A 27,256-nucleotide genomic window follows, 5' to 3' on the forward strand; every position below is an offset into this window, starting at 1 on the left:
GAGACGCCCCCCCTCACATTATGCTGCGCCACCACCAGGGGGCGGACCGACTTATATTTAATTTATTTATTTTTCTTGTTACTTCAATTTACAATAAAAATGTGACGAATTTACATGAAGATAAATGTACAAACGAGTCTGTAAATATAAATATTCCTATCAAGCATATACACTCCTGATTATTTGCAAAGTTGTTTGCACAAAGTAACAGGCACTTGGATGTCTCACTTCATAACAAGTGCCCATAAATAAAAAAAAAAAAAAAACAATCCCACCCAATAAACATGTTTAACTGTGTAAGAGTAGCACAAAACAAAAAAAACGGGGGGGGGGGGGGGGAGGTTGAGATGTTCACAAGGTCACTTGGGTTGAGAAACAATGCCGTTCGAGAAACCTAAAGGTGCTTTCCTTCCCTTTCAAACGTGTGAATGTGGTTCATTCGAATAAACCAGTTTTCAAAATTTAAATTTAATCCCTCAGCAGTATTATTTGGGGAGGAATTTCTAGCATCCGAAAAAGCCTTGGAAAAAAAATTACTATTTTGGTTTTAACAACTGTTGTGCAGTCTATTTTTTTTTTTAAATTCAGCCCTGAAAGTCTTTTCAAGAGTCCTAAATTCTCTCGTGTCTCTGATTTTTAAAAGGAAGCACTTTGATTCATTCTGCATAGAACAAACGTCATCTTCTTCACTGCTTCAACAAATCCTTGAGCACAGCGCCGCCGCTCGCCTCGGCCGACACGGGCACGGGCGTGAAGGTGGGCAACGTGTCCGAGATGGACTTCATCAACAGATGCCCGCCCGGCCCGCCGGAGTGGGCAGCGCCGGTGCCTAGCAAGGGCACGGCGGCCGAGCGCGGAGCCAGGAAGGGATTGCTGGTTTTGCCGGGCGCCGCGCCGCTCGTCTGAGTTTTTCTGGAGGGCGGGGCGCTCAGAGGCTTGATATCCATAATGGGGAGCTTGGGCGCAGGGAGAGATGGCGTCGACTCAATCTCCAGGAACTTGACAAACATCTCTGAGAAGGACTGTGACAAAAAAAATTAAGAAGATGCCCAATGACATCACTGCGTTGTTTCTTCTTACCGTGTTGAAGCTCTGCCCGCTCGTGGGCCTCTGGGGAGTGTTGGGGACGCTCTGGGGGCTTCGGCCACCGAGCCAGCTCGACACCCAGCCGGTCACGCCGCGTGCCGTGTCCTCGTCCAGCATCTGGACCACAAAAGGCAATATGCCAAAATCAGCAATAACTGGAGTCGATATGGAGTCTAGCAATGCTAATTATTAGCATGTCAATGGTGCTTTGCATTGTGGGTTAGCACGAAGCTAGTTTGGTAGCATTGTGAACTCACGTGAAAACCACAGGGCTAAAATCTAGCAGCTATGTTGCGGCAAGACAAGTTGCCGAAGACATAATGGACCTCACCCCCTTCCCATCCGCATAATTAAATCCGCGGGGCATTTTTTGCTGACTCGGCACGTCTCCGCAAGAGGAAGCGGTCTCACCACGCTGTCATTCTCCCTGGCCCATCGTCGCAAGCTAGCTCGCTCGCAGCTGGATGCACTTAGAGCGCTCTGTGATTCCGTAACAGGGATGTAAACACGAGCGGAAAGGGACATTGGCGTAAAAAAAAAAAAGAGTCAAGGGACCCACGATGACATAAGTGTAAGACCATAAAAATGTTCTTTGTCTTTGGGGGCGCAGTAATCCAATTTGCCGTATCTGTTTCCCTTTAGGAGGCTTGGAAGGGTTCCTCGGGGCAGCTGCCAGACCTTCGTCGGGGGATAATGAACCCCCCCCCACCTATCTTAAAAGTTTTCAGGGTTTCTTAAAGTCCGCAAAAAGCTAATTTACATTTCTAAATGCGTGTTTCAAGCTTGCTGCAGCGATTTTCAAACCTTCAGGCCTTGTTTGATTTTACGACCCTCTCGTTACCCAATTTAAGCTTTTTTTTTCACAGCGTCCGCAAACAGAATTTTCAAAACAACAAAAAAATCCTGTTCAAACTGACTGAACTTTTTTTTTCCCCCCTTTAAGCATATTAACACCCAAAAACAACATATTTCATATATACTATGTTAATTAACGGAACATTAATAAAAGAGCCGTTCGAACACACACGCTCGCTCGTGAGTTTACGAGTCGCAACAGGAGCGGCGTTATTCCGCCGCGCAAAGCGTACCACAATGATGTCATTCACTTGAAGCCGAAAGCGCTTTCAATTAGCCGCTAACCTTGTCAACGTCTTCTGGGCTGAGTCCCAGCACGCTACCCATGAGCTTCAGCACGTCCATTCGCTTCTTCTTGGGCGTGTGGAAGTAACCTTGAAGCAGGTTACGCATCAAGGCCCTGGGGACACAAAATTCAATTTAAATGAATTTATTATCAGCATTATTTCTTTTACCTACTTGTCAATTTTGCCCTCGGTGCTGTTCAACAGGTTCATCAGTTTCTTCTGGGCCTCCTCCAACATTTCTTGTCTCACGTCCACTACAAACACACACACGAGAAGCAGACGGCGACATTCTATAGATGTTCCATAGGTGGATAAGAAACGTAAATAAATGAGCTGGTGAAGCAGGTCTACAATAACACGACCAATCAAGGCTTATCAGATGTTGCATTCAAGACTAAACAAAAGCGTGGGAAAAAAATTTTTTGGCCCAGACGCAAGGCGACTTTCATGAGTGATGTCGGAGGAAATCCTTGATTTGTTTCAAAACAAATGACGAGAGAGAAAGTTGCGCCTGACACAAGAAGGCCTTCAAATGTAACGTTGGAAAAATCAGTTTTATTCCGAGCCAGAAGTAAATAACTTTATTGTTGGTGGTAGGAAAGGCCAAGGGCAATAGGGGCGAGGTTCGGTTCTGAAGGTGGCCCAAACACCAAATTATGGAAATTGGCTGTGTGTGAAATGAAATGCGCCCTCAGCGGTGAAGGGACAACAAAGATGGTTCTTTGTGGTCCAATCCCGTGACCTCACCTTGCTGCTTCAGCTCCTCAATCTGCTCCTCTTTGTAGTCCAGTTGGTCGGTGAGTCGGGACGCCGAATCCAGAGCTGCGTTGGCCTCGTCCAGGTTCATCTGCAACGTGAGCGTGGTTTTACTTTAACTTCAATTTTTCCCGTGAAGCCATTGAAAGCACCTGAAGGGCAGACGCTTGATCTTCCAGCTTGTCCGCCTTCTTCCGCCACTCCTCCTTCTCCTTCCTGAGCTTGTCCAGCTCGGTGGAGTACATAGCTTTCTCCTCTAACAGGAAGAAAAGGATTCAATCTTCTCATTTGATTTTGATGAAAGGCTTATTATTCGTTTCCACCGTGACAGAAGCGGATTCTTGCCTTGTTGGAACTGCTCTAGCACCATCTGCAGGTTGGAGAGTGAAACTGCATACTGTTTGACCTGCTCCTGGGAAGTCCCAAGCTGCAGGAGGGCGTCGTCCCGCTGCTTCAGCACGCCGCTAAGCTGCTCCTGCAGAGATTCCACCTGCATGCTGGCCTGCTGGCTACAAGCACAAAAAAAAAAAAAAAAAGCTCGATTCGTTTCGATCGATTCACATCGTGTCAGATAGGCCCGACCTGGCGCTCTCCACGGCGCTGGAGGACGTAGCCAGCCGCTCGTCCAAGAGAGCCACACGCCGCCGAAGCTCCGTCTCGCGGTCCTCGGCGGCAAGAGCCTCCCGCGTGTACGAGTCCTCGATCTCCAGCAGGTGGTTGCGCAACCTCTCCAGCTCCAGGTTGAGACGTTGCTCTTTGTCCCGCACGTGCTGAAGCTGTGAACACACAACTTCTTGAGTAGCTGTTGGTGTGTCTATTTTATGATTAAAATTATCGTGTTCTTTATTTTCTGCTGCTCAAGTACAGTGAACATCCACACCTCGGTTTGTAAGGCGGTGGTCTCCATTTGCTTCTGCTTGAGCGCCATCATCACCTGGTCCCGCTCATGTTGGAAAGCCACGGCTTTGTCCTGCATGGACTTGATTTCGTTCAGGAGTTGATTGAGCTCGCTCGATTTACCCTGTGCCAAAAAAAAAAAAGATATTTAAACACAATTCATGATCTTCTCTGGTGGAAAGAGAGTGGGTTGACCTGTTCTTTGTCTTTAAGCATCTTCTCCACGGTGGTGGCTTTGTCCCTCATGGCGTTGAGCTCAAACTCCCGCTCGCGCAGGAGCATGGACACTTGCATGTTGGTCTCCTGCAGAGCTCGGAACTCGGACTCCTTCTCCCGCGAGCGCGTCGCCACCCGTTCGTTCTCCTCTTTTAGCGTTTTGGCGTCCAACTCCAGGATGAGGGCACGTTCCTTCAGGTTGGTGACGGCTTGCTTCAGCACCTCGTTGTCGCTCTCGCGGTTGCGCAGCGTCTCGCCCACCCGGGTCAGCTGATCCCCTTTGGTCTTGATGAGCAGATCCTTGTCACGGACCGACCTCTGCAGCGCCTCCAGGCTGGCTCGGACCTGCTGGAGCTCGGCGGCGTGGTTCTTCTGGTCGCTCTCGGAAGTTGAGGCGGAGCAGGAGAGTCGGTGGTTGTTCTCCTGGAGGGTCCGGATCAGGTTTTCTCGCTCGGCCAGCCGAGCTTGAAGGGAAGTCAAGTCTTGGCTGGCGGCGTCGACCGCGCTCGACTGAGGTGTGCTTTCGGGAGCCGCGTGGTCGAGACGGCCTAGGAGGAGATCCTTGGTGGTGCTGAGCTGGCTGAGTGTCTGCTGAACCTGGACCAGCTCCACACTCAAGCTCCCCAGCCGCTGCTCCTTGTGCTCGTAGCTTTGGATGAGCGTGGCGTAGTCCACCGAGAGTTTGGAGCCGGTGTCGCCGTCGGCGGTCACCCGGGCCTGGAGGTTAATCAGCTCCTCCTGAAGCTGCGCCGACTCGTGCTGCATGTTCTTGACGGTGGTGATCACCTGTTGCTTCCACTCCTCCATCTTCTTCACCTGCTGCTTGAGCGTGTCACGCTCCTTCAGCAGCTCCTCGAACTGGTTGCTGCTGACCACGCCCCCGCCGGTGTCTCCGCCCGACGACTGCAGCACCGTCACCAGCGTCTGGCACTTTTGCGTCAGCGCGTCGATCTCAATGTCCTTCTCCCGGATGATGCGTGAAAGATTCTGAATGGTCTCCTTAAACATCTCCTGACTCCCCGAGGGGTCGCCCGCGTTGGAGAGCCGCTGGTTCTCCTGCTGTAGCTTAAGAAGCGCCGCTTCCTTGCCGGACACGATGTCCATGAGGCGGTGGTAGTCGGAGCGGAGCTGGCTGTTCTCCCGGGTCTTCTCGTTGAGCACGGCGAGGACCTGCTCCCTCTCCACGGCGTAGGCCTGCAGCTGCTGCTGGAGGAAGAGGATGTCCTGACCGCCACCGCCCATGGTGACTCGAGCGTGAAGTGCCTGGATCTCCAGGTCCTTCTGCAAGATCACCTGGGAAAGCTTGCCCACTTCGTCACGAGACAGCGCCATCTGGTCCAGCTCCCTGGTCAGAGACAGGTTCTTCTCGTTCAGCTGGCTGATTTCCGTTTCTTTCTCCTTCATGCCCTTCACCAAGCGCTCCAGCTCCACTTTGGAGAGGTCGTGCTTCTCGTTGCCGTTCTCCTGGTTCAGTGACACCGTCTTGTCTTCCTGCAGTATGATGTCGCCTTGCTCCATGGGCGACTCGGCGGGACCTCGACTCTCCAATGTCCGCCGTAGTCCGACCAGCTCCTGGTCCTTGGCCTGGAGGAGCCTGTCGAAGTCGAGCGTGGCCTGCTCCAGTTCGCTTCGAGAGCTGAGGAGCGACACCTGCTGCTCCTCCAGCTTCCGCCGGAGATCCCGCACCTCCTCCTCCAGGCCGCCTCTGGAGGACTTGAGCTGGGTGATCTCAGCCTCCAACTCTGTGATGATGTCCAGCGTGCGCGGAGATCTGCTCTGCTGATCCTGCACACGGTCCATCTCCTCCTTCAAGTGACTGTTGTCCTCCTTCATGCCCGCCAGCTGTCTGTCCTTCTCCTCCAACGCCTGTCTGAGCATGTCGGCCTCCCTCCTCGCCGCCGCGACGCTCGTCTCCAGCTCGGCCCGCTCGTCCGCCGCGTTCCGCTTCAGCGTCTCGGCGAATTCGTCTTTCTCCTCGAGCAAGTCGGTCAGCTGCTTCTGCCCGGCGACGGTGATGGCGAGCATCTCGTTGGTGTCACGGTGGTCGGCCGCCATCTGCTCGGCGTCCAGGCGTAGCTGAGCAATCTCCGTGTCCTTCTCCTGGTTGAGCTTGACGGCGCGCTCGTGCTCCTTCTGCAACGCCGAGGCATCCATGGAGTGCGCCCGGCTCAGTTCCTCGACGGTGCGCTGGTACTGTTTGGTCCCTTCCGCAAGCGAGCGCTCAGCCCGCTGTAGCTCACGCTCCAGCTGCTCTTTCTCCAGCTTGAGGGCTTCGATGCGCGTGTCCTTCTCCAGCAACGTCCTGCTCGTCGCCGCCTGGTTCTCCTTCAACGAGTCCTCCGTTTTCCTCAGAGCCTCTTTCAACTTACTGTTCTCCATCTTCAGCTCAAAGTCCTTCGACATCACTTTCTCCAGCTCTTGTCGAAGGTCCGAAAGTTCTCTCTCCTTCACCCCCAGCTCAGCATCATCTGTTTTTCTCCTTTGGGTCTGACTGAGCTCTTCTTTTGCCGCCAAAAGGCTCTCCTCTTTTTCCTGCAAGCTCTTCTTCATCTCTGACATTTCTCTGCGAGCCTCCTTGTTATGTTCCTGAGCTTGTTTCAGTTTGTCCTTCAGGTCCCGGACAGCGCCCTCTAGCTGCTGCTTGCTCATGTGCAAGTCGTTGAGCGTGAACGCACTCTGGCTGGTCTTCTCTTTCTGGGCCTCCAGCTCTTGCTCAAGCGATCTAGTCCTGTCTTTGGTGGCGCTATGCTCAGTCTCGGACTTCTTCAGCTGCTCTTTCATCGAGATCAGATGCTGGGAAAATGACAAATTTACAGTTCAGAGATGAATTCATCATTTCCAAGTTGGCCAAATTTGGTCAGACCTGCGTTGCATCCTGGTTTTGCCGGTCGAGTTCCTCTAGCTCCGTCAGCAGGGTGTCACGTTCCTCCTGCGTGGCCTTCAGAGTCCTCTCGAGACGTTCTAGCGCCTCCTTCAGGTCTTCCGTCGACTCGGTTTCGTCTGGTCGAGCCGCGCTGTCCGCTTTCTCCTCGGCCGTGCTCAGTTTTTGCTGCAGAGAGAGCTTTGAGAGGGGTCAAGAGTTGTTCCGTTAATTTCAAGGAACGGCACGAACGCCCTTGACACAAAAATGACATCATCACACCTTTTCCTGCTCCAGGGCCTCCTTCTCTTCTCTTAATGTGCCGATGACCGTGTTCAGTTCTAAGATATCAGCATGTTCGACCTCCTCAGGTTCTGCCTAATTTGTGAGAGCAATGACACAAATTTAAAACTAATCGTGAGCAGACAACCAAGGACTAGCTTACCTCACGCAGACTTTTTAGCTGCTCCGTTTCCTTTTCGGCACTGGCGAGGTTGTCCCTCAGCATTTGGATCTCATGCTCCAGCTGAGCTTTCTGCACAGCCTTGCCCTCTTGCTCCCGGACGCGCCCCTGGAGCTCGTCCACGGAGGCCTGAAGACGGGCGTAGTTCTGCAGGAGCGCGGCGTTCTCTTCCTGGGCGTCGTCCCTCTCGGATTGCAGAGAGGCCCGGAGCCTCTGCGCCTCCTCCAGGTCGGCGGCCAGCTCGGAGAGACGTGCCTCCCGTTCCTCGGCAGCCTGGCGCAGGACAGCGACAGTGGTCTGCAGTTCTAGCTCTTTGGAGGGGTTTGATGGGGAGCTAGTTGGAGAAGAGCCTGGAGAAGAACATTTGGAGATTAGTTGACATAAAAATATTTGCTATCCACTCTTTTCATATACATGTAGAAACATCAGCAGACCATTCTGTAGCTGCTCCTCCAGCTCCTCGATCCTCTCCTCATACTCGGCCAGCTCCTCCCGGTGTCGCCGGGTGAGGTCGGATATCTTCTGACGCTGGACGTCCTGCAGGGCGGCAAGCTCGTGTTGGTGTTCGTCCACTTCGTGGCTTATCTTGTCTCGCAGTTCCTATGGAGACACACAAGAAGATGTCGAGTCTTAAAGTGTTGGACCAGTTTTGCAGTTCACTGAGATGGAGAAAAAAAAAAAAGGAATTTACCTTCACGGTTCTTTGAAGTTTGACAATGTCACCCTGGTCGGAGTTGCCTGCCCCCGCTGATGTCGATGCCTAAAGGAGCAATTCAAAATTATTATAATATTTCATTCTATTTAATATTTCAACTTAAACTTTAAATTATTTTTCCTAGCTAAGCATCTACTGAACTTCATCATCATCATCCTCACCTGCGACATGCGCCTCCAGTGCGCCACCTCCGCTTCCAGTCGCATCACTTCGGCGGCCAGCCGGTTGATCTCCTGCTGGGACGAGATGACTTCGCTGAGGTCCATGTCGTCGCCGTGGAAACCGTGATGGTGGTGGGACGCAGACGACTGGGAAAGGAAGGAGGTCGCCGTGGTGACGACGCTGGAAGAGGCCATGGTGACGGGCAGCACGGGAGCGGCAGAAGCGGACTGGACAGAGCTCTGAAGATTCTGGACCTCCTCCTGGAGGCCGCTTTGTCGAGCCTTCAGGTGACTGATCTCCACCTAGATGACAGATGTTTTTTTTTGCAGTTATACCGTAAATATTATTTGATTCCAATCAACTTACATCTTTCTGTTGCAGAAGCTTCCTGTACTCGGCCGACTGCTGCTTGTTTTGGATCTCCGCGGCTTCCAGCTTCTCTTCCAGCTCGGCGTGGAGCTTTTTCAACCTTTCACACTGCAAAAAAAAAAAAGACAGTTACAAATATGTCCCCAGAGCGTTGAATCACCAAAAAAAAAGTCAACAGGAGTGTTCGTCAGACGTCCGCGGGCTGTTAGCATATTGACTAGTAAAACAAACAAGACGCTAAATATTCCTCCCATGTCAACATCCTGATGATCGTAAAACACAAAAGTCCCACCAGGACATCAAACAAGGAGGAGGGAAATAAAATAAGAATATTCCAACCTCAAATTTCTGAGAGGACAAGGTCGCCTCCACGTCCGCAAGCTTGGAGTTGGACAACTGCAGCTCCGTGGCGGCGTCTGTGGGGAAACAAGAGAAAATCTTATCTTTTTTTTTTTCTTCTTCCATTCAGAAATAAACACATCCACATATGTCTCGTGACGTCATGAATTTCCATTCTGCACGTGAGATCTGCTTTAACACTTGACACATGACACACAAGCAAACAACACACTGATAGTCATGTGCAGTCAATAAATTGAACTTCTAGGCCAATATATCTACCATCAAAATAAATAAACACATTTAACAACTCACGTTGCTTTGGAAAACAAGATTGGCAAGTGAAAAATATATTGGGCAGTCACGTGATTCAATCATTTGCATAATTTTGAGAAACAACTAAATATTTTTGACTACAAGTGACAAAATCACTGCGGAATCATGTGATTTTATCCTTAACGTAAATTGTTTAAGAAATAATGTACGTGTTGACATATTGGATATCTACAGATTGAGTGATAAGGTCTGCTGATGATGTGGCGACTTACCTCCGACTTCTTCCACTCCCTCCAGCAACATATCTTTGGTAAAGTTTGAGATCTGACCAGTGAAGGACGACAGGCTCCCGCCGACCTGGCCCAGCGACTGGCCGAGGCCGGAGCCGATCCCGCCGAGCCAAGATGACATGTTTTGGGGTGGCTCAACAACACGGTCGAACCAAAACAGAAGCTCAGTGAGGGCGACCGAGGAAGAGGGGGTGCTAGCTTAGCCTAGCTTAAATTAGCCAGCGACTTAGGACATTAAGCTGAACCGTTAATACAAAAAAATATAGGCGGATATAAATCGTTAAGTCGATAGTTTAATAAGAAAACAGCTTTTACGCGTTCGATTCATTAGACTGCCAACTAGGCTCCGGCAGCCATTACGGGGCCGGCTGGCTGTCAGCTGTGACGTGGACACATCCGCCGCGGTGCATTGTGGGATTCCCCGCGGAGGTCAACCATTTTTAAAGGGCCAGCCATCACGTGACGCAAAACTGTCATTCATTTGTGAATTTATCCATTTTCTATACCGATGTATAATATAAATAAAAAAGTAACACAAAATTCTGTAATATTTAGGTCATTTATTAAAATAATCTTTTTACATTGTTAAATACAACCTGTCAGAAGTCTGACAGCAGTCTGAAAGCCCTGACACAAGACAGCTTTTAACCATTACCATTCATGAGACCGCAAAATTTTAATACCTCTCAGTAATTCTCTTCAAAAGTAATGCCGTTGTCAGTAGGGAAGTCGGAGATTAAATCTGCAAGTGTCTGTATGTGCAAAAAAAAAAAAAAAGTCAGAGCCCTATACAGTTCAGCTGCTGAGGACATTTTCACCTAGGTTCCGTCGGGATGGCTGTTGTGCATTTCCGGAGAGTATGTCAGAAGAACAATCATCACCCACAGATGCAGCACCGCCTGCAAAAATCAGTAAAAATGTTAGCATGTGGAAACTACGTCAAGTTCCTCACAACCTAAGAGAAAGGCTTAAATACTCGCCATATACAAAATGACAAAAACCCTGGCCATGGGGTAGCGCCTCAAGAAGATCCCCAGTCTGATGCTGGAATGAGACAAAGAGAAATTATACCCAGGTGGCTTGTGGGTAATGTAGTCCAGTGTTTAGGACTTGTGCTTTTACCTGAAACGGTCAATGGTGCTGGCTGCTTTTTGCACTTTCCCATACACACCAGGGCTTTCTTCATTGCTAAAAAGTACTGGAATATTCCTTTGTCTGGCCCCTGAAGATTAAAAAAAAAAAAAGTTGAAGGTAAAACAATTTTAATGGTCGGCAAAACGAGCGAGCGCAACAGATTACCCGGCCCTTCGACGCCGCTCATGTTGATAGCGGCCCCCCCGGTGGCCGGACCGCCCTGCGTGTTTTTGAGCTGCTGCTCCAGGCGCTCGAGCTGGAAGACAAGCGAGCTTTTCTCCGTGCCCAGAGCCTCCAGCATAGTCTGCTTCTGGATCAGCGTTTCAGTCAACTGGTGCAGGCGGTTCTCCAGTTCCGTTTGGCTGCTGCTCAGCGTTTTGTTGGTCAACTGGAAGGCAAAAAAAAAAATGAAGCATGCACAAGTCCGTGCAATTAAAATTGGGTTACATCTAATGTTTGGCTATTCCTCTTTTTTTATTCTTTGTTTTACTATTAAAAAAAGAAAAAAAAATTGCATGACTGACATGTGGTCAGACTGACCTGATTCCTGAGTTTCTGAATTTCATCTTCTCTGTCCTTGACTCGGCTCTGCAGGGTACTTTGGGCACGTTTCTGCTCCTCCTCCACATATTGTAGCTCCTGCAAACAACAAGAAGAGTTTGACAAAAAAACCCAAAGGCGCCATTTTGAGACGACATTGTGTCCTCAACCTCTTTTCCCACCTGCTTGTGCCGCTCCACCTCAGCTTCCAGCTCCTGTTTGACGCGGTTCAGCGCCGCCTGCGCCTCCTCAAACTGCGCCGCCTGCTGTCGCCACGTTTCCGCCTCGGCGAGGGACTGACTCTCCAGATCCTGCAAATCGAAACCACACATCAAGTTCCCCGCAAGAGTGAATCCCACCCGACTAGATTTGGGTGATGGAACATTTTAACTCCTTTTTCCTTTCACCTGTAATTCAGTCCGGAGTGAGTGCACTTGGCCTTGAAGGTTCTGGATCTCCTCCTTCTGCATTTCCCTGTCGTGGCGGAGCTCTTCTATTTCCAGTATGGACGCGCCGCTGCCGTCCAGCGAGTCTAAACCGGAGCCCTCTTTCAGGCTGCTGATCAGCTTCTCTTTGGACTTGACATGAAACATACATCCTAACTCAACAAGTGGGACCTGTATTTTTCTTTTGCCAGGTGGTGCTGAGGCTTACTTGTAGGATGCGTGAGGCCTTCTGCTTGTAGTCCTGCAGCTCGTGCTTAGCGGCCTCGGCGGCGCTCTTGGCGCTCCTCAGCTGCTGCTGGAGGTTGTCCACGCTGAGCTTCTCATCCACGGCGCGCTTCTCCGCCGCGGTCAATGCCTCGGCCAGGCTCTGCCGCTCCGACTCCAACCGTGACTGACGGGCGGTGTGTTCGCTCTAAACGAACAAATCGGGAATATTTCATTGACAAAGGTTCTTCGATCAAACAAATGGATGAAAAAGCGTCACCTGCATTTGTCGAAAATTGTCTTGTTCCCTCCTGACGGCCTGCTCGGCCTCTTGCAGCCTTTCGTGCATGCTCTCCAGAGCTTGTGAGTGCATGCTGCTGCCTTCCGTGTGGTCCTCCAAGATCCTACACATCACAACGGCGTCCTAGACACTTCTCTTGTCGAAATGCGCCTGAGCAAAAAGGAAAGCTCGTACCTTGTCTTTTCCTTCTGAGCCTCCTCCAGCGCCACGCTGCGGCTACTCAGCAGCTGGTCGGCCTCTTCCAGTCGGACCTTAAGCACGGCCAGCTGTCCGTCTTTGGCGGCCAGCGCCTCGTTCAGGTCATCCACCTGCGAGCGCAGGCCCCGCAGCGCGCGGTCGCTCTGAGATTGCTCGGCGCTACGTTTGTCAACACGCAGCCGGGCGTTGTTCAGTTCTGCATAAGTGACGACAGGGGTCAGAAATCGGACTCACCTTTAAATTCATACGCATTCATCCAATAAAAATGAGTCCCACCTTCTTGCATGTCTTTTGATCGCTGGATGACCGACGCCATCTCCTGGTTGAGTGATGCCACCTCACTACGCAGGAGTTGGTTCTCCAGACGCAGGCTGGACAGAACCTGGCCCTGCGGCTCCTCCAGGGGACCGCATGACTCCACTCGGCCGGACTCTTGAGGGGCAGGCAAGCCCGAGTTGCCAGTCTCAGCTGAGTCTGGACTGTCTGAGATGACCAAAAAAAAAGTCATGTCAAATTGTTCACTCTTATTTGACTCCTACAAAATGTGTGCCCGACCTTGGCTTTGCTCTTTCGTCGAGCTCTCCTCTGACTGGCTCTCCTCTGACGCTTTCATGCTGTGAGCAGAAAGAGAGCCAAGACTGGACGCCCGGGACACGTCATGCTGCAATAAGTCGGCAGCAGGAGGTGTCGGAGTCGAGCTGTTGGCCTCTGCGACCATCGCTTTAACGCCGGCATCTCTCTTAGAATCGCGCCGGGTACTAACTGGCGGCTCAGAGCTGTTCAAAAAGTCAAAGAGCATATCATCATCCACGTCAGGCGCACTCTTTTTGCGCTTCACGAAACCAGAGGATGAAGACGAGGCAGAGTGGGAGGCCTTGGAGGTTTTCCCCGATGCTTGCTTGTGGACCGAAATGATTGGAGCAGACGCAGCTTTCTTAATATTGTCCGCCGCTGACGAGATGAAACTTGACGCATATTGAGAAACAGCGCTGGTCTCCACGCTATATTCAGGATGGACGGCCGCACCACCTTCATCGTAGTACGAGGAAAGAGAAGATGTTTTGCTTTGACTTTTGTTCAAGGCGGTGGCAGCCCCCTGGTCGACTTGATTCAGGAAGTTTTCTGCTTTGCCGGCGAACTCGGCAAACCAGGACATTTTAATTGCTGATGAAAAAGACAAAGTAAATGCCACAATGAGAAGGACAGATTTTTCATTGAAATTATTACAAAAACATATCTTATATTTACACCATAGTGTGATGAGAAAACATTTTCTGGGCATTGAAATGATCGCAGCTGCATTGTTCTGGTTGTCTTAAGACGTTTAGCATCTGCAGCCAAGGATGCTTTTAGCAAAAAGGCTAGGTAGCACAGCATTATCCTGCTGTTTTTGCTGGGTAGCATCTCCGAGATGGAACCACACCCCAAAGTACGTAATCTTTTGGAATGACAAAATGATGTTAATTAGGATGCCTTAAGAGAAACCAGTCTGTCAGTTGTTGGGTGAAAACTACCTAGCAAAGCCAAAACAGACAGTTTCAGACTCTGACAATCATATAGTCACTTCAATTTTTATAAATTCTGTTTTGTTTATAATCCCACAATGGGGTAATTATAATAATAAACTAAAAATTGTACTTAATACCGAGTTTGTCTAACGCTAAGAGATTGAGCTGCCGAGCTCAAGCTACGTTGCTTACCCTTTATAACGAGCCCCAATGTCCAAAAATGTCTCCTGCTACCTTGTTATCTGCGAGATTGAATTGTTGAACAAGCTATCGTAATGTTGTTTGGGTAAAAATGAGCAAATGACATCGTATGATAACAACAAAAATCGAAAAAATAACAAATCACCCATACGTGGACCAGGAAGCAAACTCCAAGGACCCCACAAAAAACAAGGGTAGCTACAAAATTGCCTGATCATAATAAGAGAGCGATTTTTCAATAAGCTTTAAAAAGGAATATCGTTCGAATAGAATCGTAAAGTCTGATGCAATAAAGAAAAAAAAAATCATCGGACGGGAAGAAAAAAATAATAAACAAAGATCTCCTCTCACAGTTGACATGGAACTGGGCAACAGAAAGGACCCCAAACGTGTGGCCAAAACAATGCCTGATTCTATTTAAACTAGTTTTACAAGTCCAAACACATAAAAGTCATCAAACGTGCATATTTGTGGTAACAGTAAATAATAGAATGTTTATTATGTGTTTCATATAAAATTTCCTGGTAGAGCATACAACCTTTGAACACGGTAGAAAAAAAATGAGCAAAATTATGAAACAGTGCCTCTTTTATTTTTTCCTCCTCAACTCACTCCAAAATGCATATTTACATGGCATGCCACAACAATACAGGAACCAACTATTGACAATCAATAACAAATAGAATCTGCTCTGGGAGTTAAGGACAAGGGTGTTTTTGTCTTTTGTTTTCCTAATCCTTTTACATAACCTAACGTGATATACAAGAGGAATGAAGCAACATTCATTAAAAAAAAAATAAACAAACAAACAAACAAAAATTCTTTTCAACTTCTGGCCAATTTCACAGAATTTACAAAATGACATAATGGCAGAATGTCCCCGACAGTACCTGCTCCATTAAAATTTGGGGAGATACTTGACAAACATGGACGGGGGCATTGTGAGAGGGGTGTTTTTTTTTTTTTTTTTTAACTGCTGGTAAAGACTTAAGTGTCCAGTAACGTCAAACAACAAAGTGGTAATTAGTGTATTCCAGCGCCGTCGAGTTCTCCTGGAAAAAACGGGGGGGAAAAAAACCCTCAGAGGAAAAACCGTTTAAAAAAATAAACAAAGGACAGATTAACGTGTCTGGATCAGTTTCTTCTGATAAAAAGTCTTTTGTCGCACACACACACTCACTCGCACAGCCCCGATGAACTCACACACACGCTCTTTCACAGCCTGTTCCTCATGCAGTGCAGTGATCTTCAGATGAGCCCCCTCCTCTTCTTGTAGTCCTCCAGGTTGAGCGATCGGCGGGGGGCGCCGTCTTTTACCGGTAGCGCGTTGGAGCTCACCGACAGAGAATTTGCTTCTGGAGTAAGGCACGATGGGCACAGGTTAGCATTGTACATTAGCATAGCACACTTTTTTTTACCCTCACTTACCTGCATTAGGGACTTGAAGGTCAATCTTTACATCAAAATCATGAACTTTGAATAAATCTTCGGAGAGGTCTGTGGTTGGCTTGGTTACGTCTTTCTCCTTTGGGTCCGTTAGCCCCTGTAGTGAACGAAGCGTGTTGAAAACGTGACCCCCCCCAAAAAAAAAGACTAGGTGTCAGACCTGTTTGTTCTTCTCAAGAGGAGAAGGGTCCGGCGTGGATCCGGAGCCATACTTCTGGTTCAGGTGAGCCAGAATGGCAGCGTGCACCGACGGGTCTCTGGCCTATGGGAACCACACAAGTGTGACGAGTCCATTCAAATGTAAATATGGAATTGGAATATTCCGGTCGGGGTGTTGCATCAGGAAAGAAGCCTTACGTTGGACACCATGGTGGGTTTGCACTGTCTCCGAGTGAACGGGTCCATTTGCTGGTTTCTGGCATTTTGTCCCTCAGCCTGTAAGAACACGCTTGAAATGATGCCGCTCTGTTGCTGGAACGTATTTTCTCCCGCACGACGAGGTCACCTACCACCAGAGCTTTTTCCGATTCCACGATGTTCCAGCTTCTGTTCCTCTGATTAATGTAGCTGCAGCATCAAATACACGACGGTGTCAAATATGCAGAGAAAGCGGCAAGATGAACAAACGTGGGAAAGTCTTCAGACCTGATGGCGGAGATGTTCTTGGTTCTCTGCCTATCCAGCGCCTCTGCTCGCTCCTCCAGTTCATTCAACTCATCCTGGATGACCTTCACTTTGTCGCCGTCGCCGCTTTCCTCCGCCATAGCCTTCGCGGGGAAAAAATAAAAAATGTCAGAGTCATTTGAGTCACGTGCAATGTGACTTCTTTACCTTATCTTTAAGCAACTGAGTTTTCTTCATGGCGTAGTTAGGTGGCGCTTTTCGGAATCTGTCCTTCTCTTTAACGATCTGCAGCAAAAGAGCGATGATGGTTTTAGTCCACTTGAAATCGATCGAGGTAATGGGGGTGGTAAAAAATTGGACTGACATCTTCTATGTCTTTGTCGTTGAACTTGTAATTCATGGCTTCTTTGATGGTCTGCTCCTTTTTGGTGATCTCGTCCAGTGTGGGCACTTGCATGCCGGCCATAATCATCTGCATACAAAATGGATGGAGCGAGAATGAAGCGGCGGTGGTGGCGGCGGGGGAATCGATTACACGGGCGTCCGCTCACCGCCTCTTTCCATTTCATGAACTCGTTTTCTGTAAACTCCTGATTGGACACGAACTCCAGGCGGAAGACGCGCATGTCGCCACCGTGCCTGAGGAACACAATGGCAGGATGACATCAAAAAAAAAAAAAAACAGGTTTAACAATTAAAACAATTTTGCATTGGTGATTCAAAACTTTCTCGTGAAGCAAGATGACAAAATACCGTAATTGCAATCCTTTGTTTGTCCGCGTCGTGCCCAGTTGGTAAACTTTTGCCGTCTCCACCACGTCCGTAATTTCAGCGACCTTGTAAGAAAAGTACATTACAATTCTGCCACAATTGAGTGACAAGAACTGATTTATTTATTTTTTTTACTCTGTAGACTGGTTTACTGCTGCTGTTCCCGATACCGATCCTGACGAAGCAGCCGGTGACGGTTTTGGCAAAGAAGGGCATGTGGCACCAACGCTCCAGCTTGTGTCGTGACAGGCGGATCCGGTTGAGCTCATCGGGCAGAGACACGGGTTGCGATTTGGGCGGCGTTTCTTCTTTTCTGTCGAATAAAGTCAGGGTCGTGCTGTACTCGACACGCAAAGAGGAATTTGCTCGGCAGGGTGGTCCGGAGTTTCAACTCACTCGTCGTCGTCGTCGAAGGAGGACGAGCGTGAACTCCTGTCGCTCTTGACGGATGACTTGTCGTCGTCTTCCTCTTCTTCCTCCTCTTCGTCGTCTGAGTACACCTCGCTGGTCTTCAGGGGCTCGCGTTTGGCCAAGAGTTCTGCTGCTCGGTGAAACATAAGGAGCATTGGTGTCTCACAAACAGACAAAATAAATTACACAAAAAAAAAAATCTGCACGGACCCGTTTTGTTTTTCTTCTTCTCTCGCTCGGCTTTCAGCTCTTCCATGGCCTGAGACTTTTTGTCGAGTTTCTCGTCGCGCTTGGATCGCCGTTCCTTGTTGTGTGACATCACCTACAGACGTCAAGCAGACGGAACATGAGCGCTTCAACACTTGGTGCTTATCATCCAGAACGCCGCTTCAAATTCAAGTTCAGGATCGGCCATAAATGGAAAAGCACTTTGGTTGGGTCCTCACCACTTGTGTGTCTTGAACCTGAGATAGCTTGCGTTTTTCCTGCTCTTCTTCGTGCTTCTTCTTCTTCTCCTCTTTCTCTTTCTTCTTTGCCGTCTTCAGCTTCTTCTTGATTTCAAACCTTTTCGAAACACGTCAAGTTAGCATGATGTCACGTATGCACTATTTATTTATTTTTAAAAACCCGTGCAGTGATATAAACAAAACATGGCATCTCACCGTCTCTTGAGCACCTCTCTCTTCTCGATCCTGTTGAAGAGCTCCTGCTCGCGCTCCTTCTCCGTCATCTGCTCCAACCGCGCTCTGTCCTCAGCGTCTCCCATCAGGTCGTCGTCGTAGCCGTCCCGGAAGACGTCGTCCTCTGACGAGTCCGAGTCGGAGCTGGAGGAGCTGTTGCTGTCCGAGTCGGACACCTCGCCTGAGAGAGACGTGGATCATCGTCAAATCCATTCGACCATATTTGAGTCAAAGTTTTAAAGCTTACATACCTTCCTCTGGCGCAGAGCTTTCGCCTGAGCTGTCTCCATTTGAGCTTCCCGACGCTGTCGTCTTATGAAGCTTCTTCTTGCTGGCGTTCTTTTTCTCATGACCTTTGCCTTGTTTTACCTTCTTTTTGACTTTAGTGCCCCCGACGGTCCACTAGACCAAAGCAATAGAATAACCCTTTCACGTCCAGAGCTTTCCATTGTCGCGCCAGAACAAACGTGGGCTGCCCTACCTCGTCATCGCTGTCTGACGTCTCGGAATCAGTAGAAGCTGTTGGTTTGCTCATCGGCTCCTCCTGCTCGCCGGAATCCACCCGTTTCCTCTTTGCTAATGACAGCAGCTCCTGAGGGGGAGAATTTTATTTGAGCTTTGCTACATAAACAACATTGTAGTACAGCTATTTTCTACATGCTCTATAAATAAAGAGTGAAATTGAATGGCCTGACTTGCCCGAACCAAAATAATTTGGGATTCTTTTAGGACTTGGAAGTTTACGACTTACTTGAGACTTGTGTGACTTGATCCCATCTCCCATCAGGGATATCGAATACATGTTTACATTGCTCTCCATCGTTGATGTTTATGCTGACAGGGTAAGTAATTTAAAAATAAACGGAGGCATTGCTGCAAACGGTGCTCTTGACAGATTACGCCTCGATCAACTCGCTTACTCTTGTTTGACAACAATGTACCAAAATAGCACGTCGGTGACGTCACCGGAGCGATAAGGTTTGCTATTTAAGACGAAGCGCCGCCATCAGCAGCACCAGTCGTAGTAGCAGAAAACATCACGGCGGACATGTCATAGTCAAGCCAATTCGCTCATATTTAGACAAACTGGATAAACATGCAATTAAACTAAATATTACACTGAAAATATTAACATTATTAGCAGTGCAGTGTAGCCGCTTAAAATTTCACCTTAGCGTTAGCATCATGGAGCTAGCACTGTTCTTCTGTTGACATGCACAGCTTATTTGTTATAATGTGGACAAAGTGAGGGAAACTTGTCAAAAAAACAATTGAGTTGACTTTACGGCACCACAGCGGACGAATTTTCACAAGATAAGCCTACTTTCGGTCCTCCCTTCTTCCCAGAGCGAGGCCAAAATGAGCTAACTACTTAGCATACATTGTTTTGCCGTAACCAAAGTGTTGACAACTTGCAAGGCGCGTCACCTGATCTAAGTTGTCATCGCTGGCGCTGTCTTCAGAGTCCGAGTCGATAACGACACGACCTTTCCGCTTCTTAACGTTCACCATGGTTACGCCGTGCAATGTGGGCCAAGCTAAGCTGCTAAAACCACCACTACCGCGGTGGATTCGTCTTATGTTAGTTTCGAGGGGGGGCATTAAGCAGGCGCCATCGGGCATGCGCGCCAATATGACGTCACGGTTATCGCGAGAATGGAGTTTTGCACGTGTTTTGCGTGACCTAATTCCGGACACAAATCTTTCCCCCTTGCATGTCATCCACATAAGTATTTATCGATGCAGCCCAACATAAGAAAAATAACTATAATTTTTGAAAGTGTATTAGGTCGTTAATTTGATGAATTTATGTCCTGAATAAGCCATATACATTAACCCTGGAACTCTTGCCTGTAATGAGTGCATCCTTCCGGACACAAGTAGGTGGTGCACACAAGTTGTCATTCTACCGAAGTCACCGAATGGCTCATGGACGTACAAAAAGGATTTAAAATACTCAAAAGACAACCTGACGTGCGTAATCCTGTTATAGAAGCTTCAGAATGGTCAGTGCAATATAATGTCAAATCGATAGTCATTATGTTTATATATGACGGATTTTTTATTGGATCAATTTGTTCATTTTTCAGTGCACAATTTTACATTTGACAAACTTTAGAAAATATTTGCATGCTATGTATGCTATTGCATCCTCAATTTATTTGTTTCTCTTCCCAGCAGTGAACTGTCCACATCGCTAACACAATGTCAATCATCCTTGGACCTCCTTCGATGAGGCTCCTGAGATCCCTTCAGCACCATCAGTACCTTTTCTGTCCCGTGCTCAGCCGAAGCGTAACCCAGGGCGAGTACAGACGGCCTGGCAAGCCCAGAGACAAGAAGCCTCCATGGCAGAAGATCAACTTCAGCTTCTCAAAAGGCTTGGACGGCATCCGCAAGCACTTGACGCTGCTGAAAAGGGAATTCTTTGAACGCTTTGTTGGCCCCGAGGGGAAGCCCATTTTGGAACACATGCTGGAGCAGAATCGGGTAGTTTGGGAGTTCCGGGGGCCTGAGAGTCTGAAACAGTGGACGGTTTCGTCGGATCTTGAGATAGGAGGCCAGAGTGAGGTCTACTTAAAGCTTGGGAGCAACAATACCACTTGTTTTCTCTATGGGACGCTGAGATCGACGCCCCCTAGGGACGGAGAGACGCGCTACAGCGGCTACTGCAGCATGCGCTCCAAGCAGCCACTGGTTAGCACCTTTGTTTTTCCAACTTTGTGCAAAACTAGAAAGTGTATTTATTAGTAGTATTCTGAACTTACATCTCCCCTAAGGCGGCATTTGACCGAAAAAAGCATCACGACTGGAGTAGCTTCAACACTCTGCATCTGCGTGTGCGCGGCGATGGCCGGCCTTGGATGATCAACATCGCCACGGAGACCTACTTCTCTCACCAGAAAGACGACATTTATAACTACTTCCTGTACACCCGAGGAGGCCCCTACTGGCAGGAAGTTAAAGTAGGTGATGGCTGGAAATATAAGCAATAGCTCAGATGTCATTCATAGCATCAAAAAAGTTATCTTTCTTTGCAGATTCCCTTTTCCAAGTTTTTCCTCACACATCGTGGAAGAATTCAGGATGATCAGCATCCTGTCTGGCTGGACAAGGTACTCGTTACTGTTTCACAATCATGACCAGTATGAACATACAATGAAGTAACATTTTGTTTCCTGCTGTACAGATTAACACTATTGGATTTACCCTGGGAGACAAAGCGGACGGTCCCTTCCAGCTGGAGATCGACTACATTGGCGTCAGCAAAGACTATGCGCACACGGAGGAATTTGCCTACGAGATGTATAAAAGGAATCCGAACGTTTGACACCACGTGTCGATTTCCTGTGTTCGGCACTAGAGACATCCAACTGTGAAAATGCTTTAATATATTAATTGTTTTCAACTGAAATCCAGATCTCATGGATTGTATTTGTCCATTTGATCTTTCAACAGTAATAAAATAATTTCTTATTACCCTATGTGTGTTGAATACTTTTGAAAATTGATTGAATACTATTGTAAAATAGTATTGTTAATGTCTATCATGTTCGAGGATTACGATATTAAAACACTTCCTAAAGAAGTGCTCACATTTCCTACATTTATATGAACCTTGAACGCACCATTGACCATATATAGAAGCAATCAGGAAGTAAAGTGTTTCCGGATCCGGCCAAAGGAAACAAACAAACAATAGCCATGGCAACAGCAACAAACTCCGCTTTTGTGCTGCTTGTGGCGCTATTACATTTGTCATTAGCAGACAAGTTAAAGTACAAGGGCTCTACCAAACCTGTCAGGTTATTCACCGAAGAGGAGCTTCGGCGGTACGATGGCAACCGCGTACGTACAACTTAATTGACCAAAAGAATAAGAAAATCTACAGCCACTCAAATGTATGTCACTGTCACAGGAGGGCGAGCCCATTTACATGGCGATAAAAGGGGTGGTGTTCGATGTCACCAAAGGAAAAGGTGCGGAAAAGTCCACACTGGGATTACTCAGTTTCTATATCACGTCACAGTCCAATAAAACACACATCTTATCATATTTTTCATTGTTTTTAAAGGTTAGTTTGCTAAAAGAAAAACGATATTATATATATACTATTAGTTTTTGTCTCTTTTTCTGTATATTTTTTTAAATGGTATGTTCCAAAAAATTTAAATATTTTTCTACTGATACTACTTTGGAAGCTGGAAAATCTGCAAAGCATAAATATTTTTTTAGTTTTAGGTTTAGTTATTGATATTGTTATTCATTAGAATAAGAAAAGCCAGAAACATGCATTCAAGTTGAATTTTCTCTTATTTCAGAGTTTTACGGCAAAAATGCTCCATACAACGCTCTGGTGGGTAAGGACTCCACTCGAGCCGTGGCCAAAATGTCACTCCAGGCACAAGACCTGACATCGGATATTGTGAGTTGCACAACTTCACCCATTGTTGCCCCATTGTCCAGTTTTGGTCACCTCTGCAAAGGAGGCTTTATTCAATATTTGTTAGCACTGAATGACTCAGACAACAGCACTTAGGAACGAGACTCAGTTTGCACCCCACCCTTGGAGTAAATCTTTTGGACTAAATATCTTTTTCTCCATCAGTCGGGCCTGACGACAGAGCAGCTTCAATCCTTGGAGAACATCTTCGAGGCCACGTATAAAGCCAAGTACCCCATCGTGGGCTACACCGCCGCACGGATCCTCAACCAAGACGGGAGTCCCAACGAGAACTTCAAGCCTGAGGACCAACCGCACTTTCACATCAAAGATGAATTTTGACCTCATCTTTCTACTTGACTTTGGCATTATTGATGCTCTTATGATTGAATAAACATTTTTTTCCTAGTAATTTACATTTCCCATACTCAGCAGATTTACTGACAAGAGACAATTGTCGTGATCCCTCGATAAGCGTCCGTCATTGCGAAGCTTCAGCACATATAATCAGCTCGCCAGGTTTACGTACCGCGGCTCAGATCAAAGGTCACCGCTACGTTTTGGGCGGACGTCTCCTACTTGTTTGCGCGATAGTAACTAAGTCAAAAGCGCTACGTCAGAGGCCCCGCGGTTCAAAGGCTACACGCCCTTAACCCTCCTACATTGGGGGCGAGCCAGCTAGCCACAACCCAGCCGTCTTCTTTAGCAGGTGGACGCTCCGCTGCTTCCTCAGTCCTCCCGGGAAACACCCTACTTCCTCCTTCTACTACCGGACGACCATCACCACCGCCAAGATGCCCAAAACGGTAAGAACTTTTAAAATCCAACAAAAAGTTTGCTCTGTGATCAAGCCCAAGCATTTTTTTTTTTTTCGCCTTCTTGGGTTTTTACTTATTAACCTCAAGTAGGACTTGACCGCTTGCCACACACTTTCCAGTCTGTATACAATTTGTGAATGTCAAATAGTCTTGTCACTCATTTGTCACCTTCATTAAAATAAGTTGACCGTAAGTTTCGTTAGATATTTATTCATCGGGACGCTCCTCGGAGAACGTCTTGCCCGAGAGGTCACGTTGATGTCAAGTTATGAGTCACCTTGCAGGTATTACTCACCTTGGATAAAATGTCGCTTAAAGATGGATTTTTTTTTTTTTTTTTTGTCTCGTGGTTTGGAATGATTAACTCGAAGGAATCTAAAAGTATATATGCAGAGCTGAGGTGAAGATGGGAAGAGTTCCACTTTTTGTTGCCCAACTTCCATCGGGTTTATCTTTATGACAGTCCTGCCTGGGGCGTGCGTTAGCGCAAGTTCATAAAATCATTGTGTAAGCGAAACCGAGGTGGGGTTAATCACATGATCTTTCTTATCTTCATTATTTGTCATTTGTAAGGGTTTTTAAATTCCTTATTTTGTGACACGAGCAAAAAAGGAGAAGAGAAAGGAAAAAGAGGCTAACACAAATGGCGGCGGGTTGTTATTAGCGACCGCTACGCTATTTTCGACCGGTGACCGCAGTCCAAAGTCTAATGAGATAACGAGAAATTATGGCATATGAGCAATCAACTTCCGAGGAATAGTTACACCGTTTTTCTTGATTGTCTTTCCAGATAATCAATATTTCAAAGTTGAGGTCAATGACTTATGTGTGTTTTGGCGTTTGAGGAAGGCGCCCGGTTTGAATATTGACATCAGGAGGCGCGTATGAAAAGAGGATTGGCAAAGAGTGTCACGTGACCGAACGACCTTTCCTCTGCAGGTCAACGTTCGCGTCACCACCATGGATGCTGAGCTGGAGTTTTCCTTCCACCGCAATACTACTGGGAAGCAGCTCTTTGACCAGGTTGGAGATCTCCAGTAAAAAAAAATATAGTATATATATCCAGAAAAATTAATGAATTATTAATTAATTATTAATTAATTTAATATTAATTAATTTAATATTTATTATTATTATTATTATTATTATTATTATTATTATTATTATTATTATTATTATTGTAAAGAAAAAAATTACATGGACTCCGATATGATTTTTTTTTTTTTTTTTATAACTGCTGAGGGGACACTAATATTAAATAATATTTTTTTAATATTTTTTTTTTTAGGTGGCCAGGACAATTGGACTGCGTGAGATTTGGTACTTTGGGCTTCAGTTTGTCGATGGAAAAGGTTTCTTCACCTGGCTCAACGTCGACAAGAAGGTTCTTTTTGTTTATTTTTTTTCCAAATCAAACGCGTGAAGATTTTCACTGTTGTAATCACGTGTCCATCCTCAGGTGATGTCCCAAGACGTGCGCAAGGAGACCCCGCTGCAGTTCAAACTGCGTGCCAAGTACTACCCGGAGGACGTGACGGAGGAGCTGATCCAGGACGTGACGCGCCGGCTCTTCTACCTCCAGGTGAAGGAGGACATCCTCAACGACGACATCTACTGCCCGGCCGAGTCGGCCGTCCTCCTGGCCTCCTACGCCGTCCAGGCCAAATTCGGCGAGTACAAGAAGTCGGTGCACCACACCGGCTACATGTCCTCGGAGCGTCTCTTGTCGCGCAGGTTAGGGAATGCGGGGATGCTTGAAGAACACGAGCGTACCAAATCCTAACTTGTTAACTTCCTCAGAATCCTGGAGCAGCACAGCTTGTCCAAGGAGCAATGGGAGGGGAAGATCCAGGTCTGGCACGAGGAGCACGGATGCATGCTCAAGTAGGTCAACTCCAAGAACCGCAACGCTCCTCTCCATTTTTTTGGTATCACATCATCCATGTCCCTCATATTTTTACATCCCGCTGCAGGGACGAGGCCATTATCGAGTACCTGAAGATTTCTCAGGACCTGGAGATGTACGGCGTCAACTACTTTGACATCAAGAACAAGAAAGGCACCGACTTGTGGTTGGGCGTGGACGCCCTGGGGCTGAACATCTACGAGAAGGACGACAAGTGGGTTCCTTTATGTGTGTGTTGACAAATTGTCGTGCTGACACACATTCACGCCGTCGTCGAACAGACGGTTATCGACCTCCTCTTGTCGACTGCGCTCGTTTGGCGAGGTCGTTGAACTCTTAGTTGTGACTGAACGTGCAACCTTATGATGGCCTGACCAGTTTTACAGATTTTTTTTTTTTTTCATTTCAGAATGACTCCTAAGATCGGATTTCCCTGGAGTGAAATCAGGAACATTTCCTTTAACGATAAAAAGTTCAGCATCAAGCCCATCGACAAGAAAGCTCCTGTAAGTACTTGACGGTAGCAGAACCTTCGCAACGTAATCACCTGACTTAAATGTCGCCTTCTCGTGAAGGACTTCATCTTCTACGCGCCTCGCCTGCGCGTCAACAAGCGCATCCTGCAGCTTTGCATGGGCAACCACGATCTGTACATGCGCCGCCGCAAGACGGACAGCATCGAGGTGCAGCAGATGAAGGCCCAAGCCAAGGAGGAGCGGCTCCAGAGGAAGATGGAGCGTGACCAGCTGGATAGCGAGAAGAAGCGAAGAGAAGCCATCGAGCTCGAAAAGGAGCAGATGGAACGGGAGAAGTACGACCTCATGAACAAGCTCCATCAGTACGAGGAGACCACCAAGAGAGCCGAGAGAGGTTTGTGCGTTCCCATTTGGGAAAAAAGTGCCTCGTGTCAACGATAATTCCGCCTCGCAGAGCTCCAGGAGCAGCTTGACCGAGCCGTTCGGCTGGAGGAGGAACGGAGGAAAGTGGAGCAGGAGGCGGCCCGGCTGGAAGCCGAGAGGATGGAAGCCATCATTGCCAAGGAGGAGCTGGCCAGGCAGGCTGAGGACCAGATGAAGAGCCAGGAGCAACTGGTGAGCTCCTGCTAGCTCCTTAGGTTGCCTTCAGTCAGCAGTTTCAAACCTTCTCTTTCTCAAGGCCACCGAGCTGGCCGAGTACAGCGCCAAGATTCTGCTGCTGGAGGAGGCCAAGAGGATGAAGGAGGAGGAAGCAGACACGTGGCACTGCAAGGTGAGACACCAACAATGGTGGGAAGGATGAAGACTTCATTGCAATACTTCAAGTTCCCTGTCCACAGGCTAAAGAGGTGGAGGAGAACCTGATGAAGACGCAAGAGGAGCTGCGTAGCGTGATGACCGCTCCCATGGCCGCCCCCGCCCCCTCGTCCTCCTCGGACAGCGAGAGCGACCACGAGCACAGCGAGGAGAACACCAGCTACAGCGCCGAGCTGCACTCGCAGGGCATCAACGACCACCGCCGTGAGGAGGACAGGCTCACCGAGGCCGAGAAGAACGAACGTCTGCAGGCTAAGCTCAGGGTGAGTCGTTCTTCACAGGTTCCTCGCTTACATCCTCTGACCTCCTGACGCTCTTTCAGGCGCTGAGCTCCGAGCTGGAGGAGTCTCGTGACCAAAACAAGAACACGGCCAGCGACCTTCTGCATGCTGAGAACATGCGCGCCGGCCGAGACAAGTACAAGACGCTCAGGCAGATCCGCATGGGCAACACCAAGCAGAGGATCGACGAATTTGAGGCCTTGTAACGCCGAAAAACCCAACCAAGCACTCAAACGGCACACTTGTGAACGTCCACGCGTGTCTGAAAAAAGAATTGAAATCCTTATTTTATTTTTATTTTATTATTAACAGCTTAATTTTTGAATCTCCTCATATTCAAATTAAACTTGTTCCAGCTTCTTTTATTTGTCTTTGCTTTTGTTACCGGAATAAAAACACCCTGACTCATCCCTGCTGCTGGGCTTTTCATAACTAATTATTTAAATGGTTTAATTCAGAATTAAATATTTTTTTTTGCGC

General features: G+C 47.9%; 6 protein-coding genes across 8 annotated transcripts; 3 read left to right on the top strand and 3 right to left on the bottom strand.

Moving 5' to 3' along the window:
- Positions 1-51: 51 nt before the first annotated feature.
- trip11 (thyroid hormone receptor interactor 11) lies at positions 52-9,978 on the bottom strand. The gene is made up of 19 exons (XM_049740632.2): positions 9,554-9,978; positions 9,006-9,082; positions 8,664-8,774; positions 8,297-8,599; positions 8,112-8,180; positions 7,855-8,020; positions 7,403-7,770; positions 7,240-7,335; positions 6,961-7,158; positions 4,077-6,890; positions 3,865-4,005; positions 3,567-3,760; positions 3,330-3,493; positions 3,137-3,240; positions 2,976-3,075; positions 2,401-2,482; positions 2,227-2,341; positions 1,081-1,203; positions 52-1,022 (listed from the first exon to the last, which is right to left on the bottom strand). The coding sequence occupies exons 1-19, from the start codon at positions 9,690-9,692 to the stop codon at positions 687-689; spliced, it is 5,700 nt and encodes a 1,899-aa protein (XP_049596589.1). The 5' UTR covers positions 9,693-9,978; the 3' UTR covers positions 52-686.
- A 133-nt stretch (positions 9,979-10,111) lies between these two features.
- golga5 (golgin A5) lies at positions 10,112-14,376 on the bottom strand. The gene is made up of 14 exons (XM_049740753.2): positions 14,095-14,376; positions 12,950-13,558; positions 12,671-12,877; positions 12,371-12,590; positions 12,176-12,299; positions 11,900-12,103; positions 11,653-11,823; positions 11,428-11,556; positions 11,246-11,344; positions 10,871-11,093; positions 10,694-10,793; positions 10,552-10,615; positions 10,390-10,470; positions 10,112-10,323 (listed from the first exon to the last, which is right to left on the bottom strand). Exons 2-13 carry the CDS (start codon positions 13,548-13,550, stop codon positions 10,390-10,392), a joined length of 2,223 nt encoding a protein of 740 aa, XP_049596710.1. The 5' UTR covers positions 13,551-13,558; positions 14,095-14,376; the 3' UTR covers positions 10,112-10,323.
- Positions 14,377-14,673: 297 nt separating this feature from the next.
- rtf1 (RTF1 homolog, Paf1/RNA polymerase II complex component) lies at positions 14,674-19,648 on the bottom strand. The gene is made up of 18 exons (XM_049740752.2): positions 19,464-19,648; positions 18,517-18,627; positions 18,287-18,437; positions 18,018-18,216; positions 17,802-17,919; positions 17,566-17,677; positions 17,341-17,485; positions 17,080-17,257; positions 16,927-17,009; positions 16,725-16,812; positions 16,538-16,645; positions 16,381-16,458; positions 16,195-16,316; positions 16,059-16,116; positions 15,907-15,984; positions 15,710-15,811; positions 15,532-15,646; positions 14,674-15,458 (listed from the first exon to the last, which is right to left on the bottom strand). The coding sequence occupies exons 1-18, from the start codon at positions 19,635-19,637 to the stop codon at positions 15,352-15,354; spliced, it is 2,127 nt and encodes a 708-aa protein (XP_049596709.1). The 5' UTR covers positions 19,638-19,648; the 3' UTR covers positions 14,674-15,351.
- Positions 19,649-19,771: 123 nt separating this feature from the next.
- ndufaf1 (NADH:ubiquinone oxidoreductase complex assembly factor 1) lies at positions 19,772-21,520 on the top strand. Of its 3 annotated transcripts, none has more exons than XM_049740921.2 (5): positions 19,772-19,915; positions 20,214-20,732; positions 20,816-21,001; positions 21,077-21,151; positions 21,226-21,520. In XM_049740921.2, the coding sequence occupies exons 2-5, from the start codon at positions 20,241-20,243 to the stop codon at positions 21,364-21,366; spliced, it is 894 nt and encodes a 297-aa protein (XP_049596878.1). In that variant the 5' UTR covers positions 19,772-19,915; positions 20,214-20,240; the 3' UTR covers positions 21,367-21,520. The 3 variants fall into 3 exon arrangements, with proteins under 3 accessions (XP_049596878.1, XP_049596879.1, XP_049596880.1); XM_049740922.2 differs by lacking the exon at positions 19,772-19,915 and adding an exon at positions 19,958-20,041; XM_049740923.1 differs by lacking the exon at positions 19,772-19,915 and adding an exon at positions 19,958-20,041 and having other exon boundaries at positions 20,217-20,732.
- Positions 21,521-21,696: 176 nt separating this feature from the next.
- nenf (neudesin neurotrophic factor) lies at positions 21,697-22,967 on the top strand. The gene is made up of 4 exons (XM_049740973.2): positions 21,697-21,884; positions 21,955-22,015; positions 22,358-22,461; positions 22,645-22,967. The coding sequence occupies exons 1-4, from the start codon at positions 21,741-21,743 to the stop codon at positions 22,819-22,821; spliced, it is 486 nt and encodes a 161-aa protein (XP_049596930.1). The 5' UTR covers positions 21,697-21,740; the 3' UTR covers positions 22,822-22,967.
- Positions 22,968-23,127: 160 nt separating this feature from the next.
- On the top strand, positions 23,128-27,136 carry ezra (ezrin a). Its single transcript, XM_049740783.2, has 12 exons — positions 23,128-23,285; positions 24,237-24,320; positions 24,586-24,681; positions 24,757-25,031; positions 25,098-25,181; positions 25,271-25,417; positions 25,613-25,709; positions 25,779-26,073; positions 26,134-26,294; positions 26,359-26,451; positions 26,519-26,758; positions 26,818-27,136. Exons 1-12 carry the CDS (start codon positions 23,274-23,276, stop codon positions 26,980-26,982), a joined length of 1,749 nt encoding a protein of 582 aa, XP_049596740.1. The 5' UTR covers positions 23,128-23,273; the 3' UTR covers positions 26,983-27,136.
- Positions 27,137-27,256: the final 120 nt, after the last annotated feature.

The sequence above is a fragment of the Syngnathus scovelli genome, chromosome 14 (assembly GCF_024217435.2).
Source record: "Syngnathus scovelli strain Florida chromosome 14, RoL_Ssco_1.2, whole genome shotgun sequence".
Lineage (NCBI taxonomy): Eukaryota > Metazoa > Chordata > Actinopteri > Syngnathiformes > Syngnathidae > Syngnathus > Syngnathus scovelli.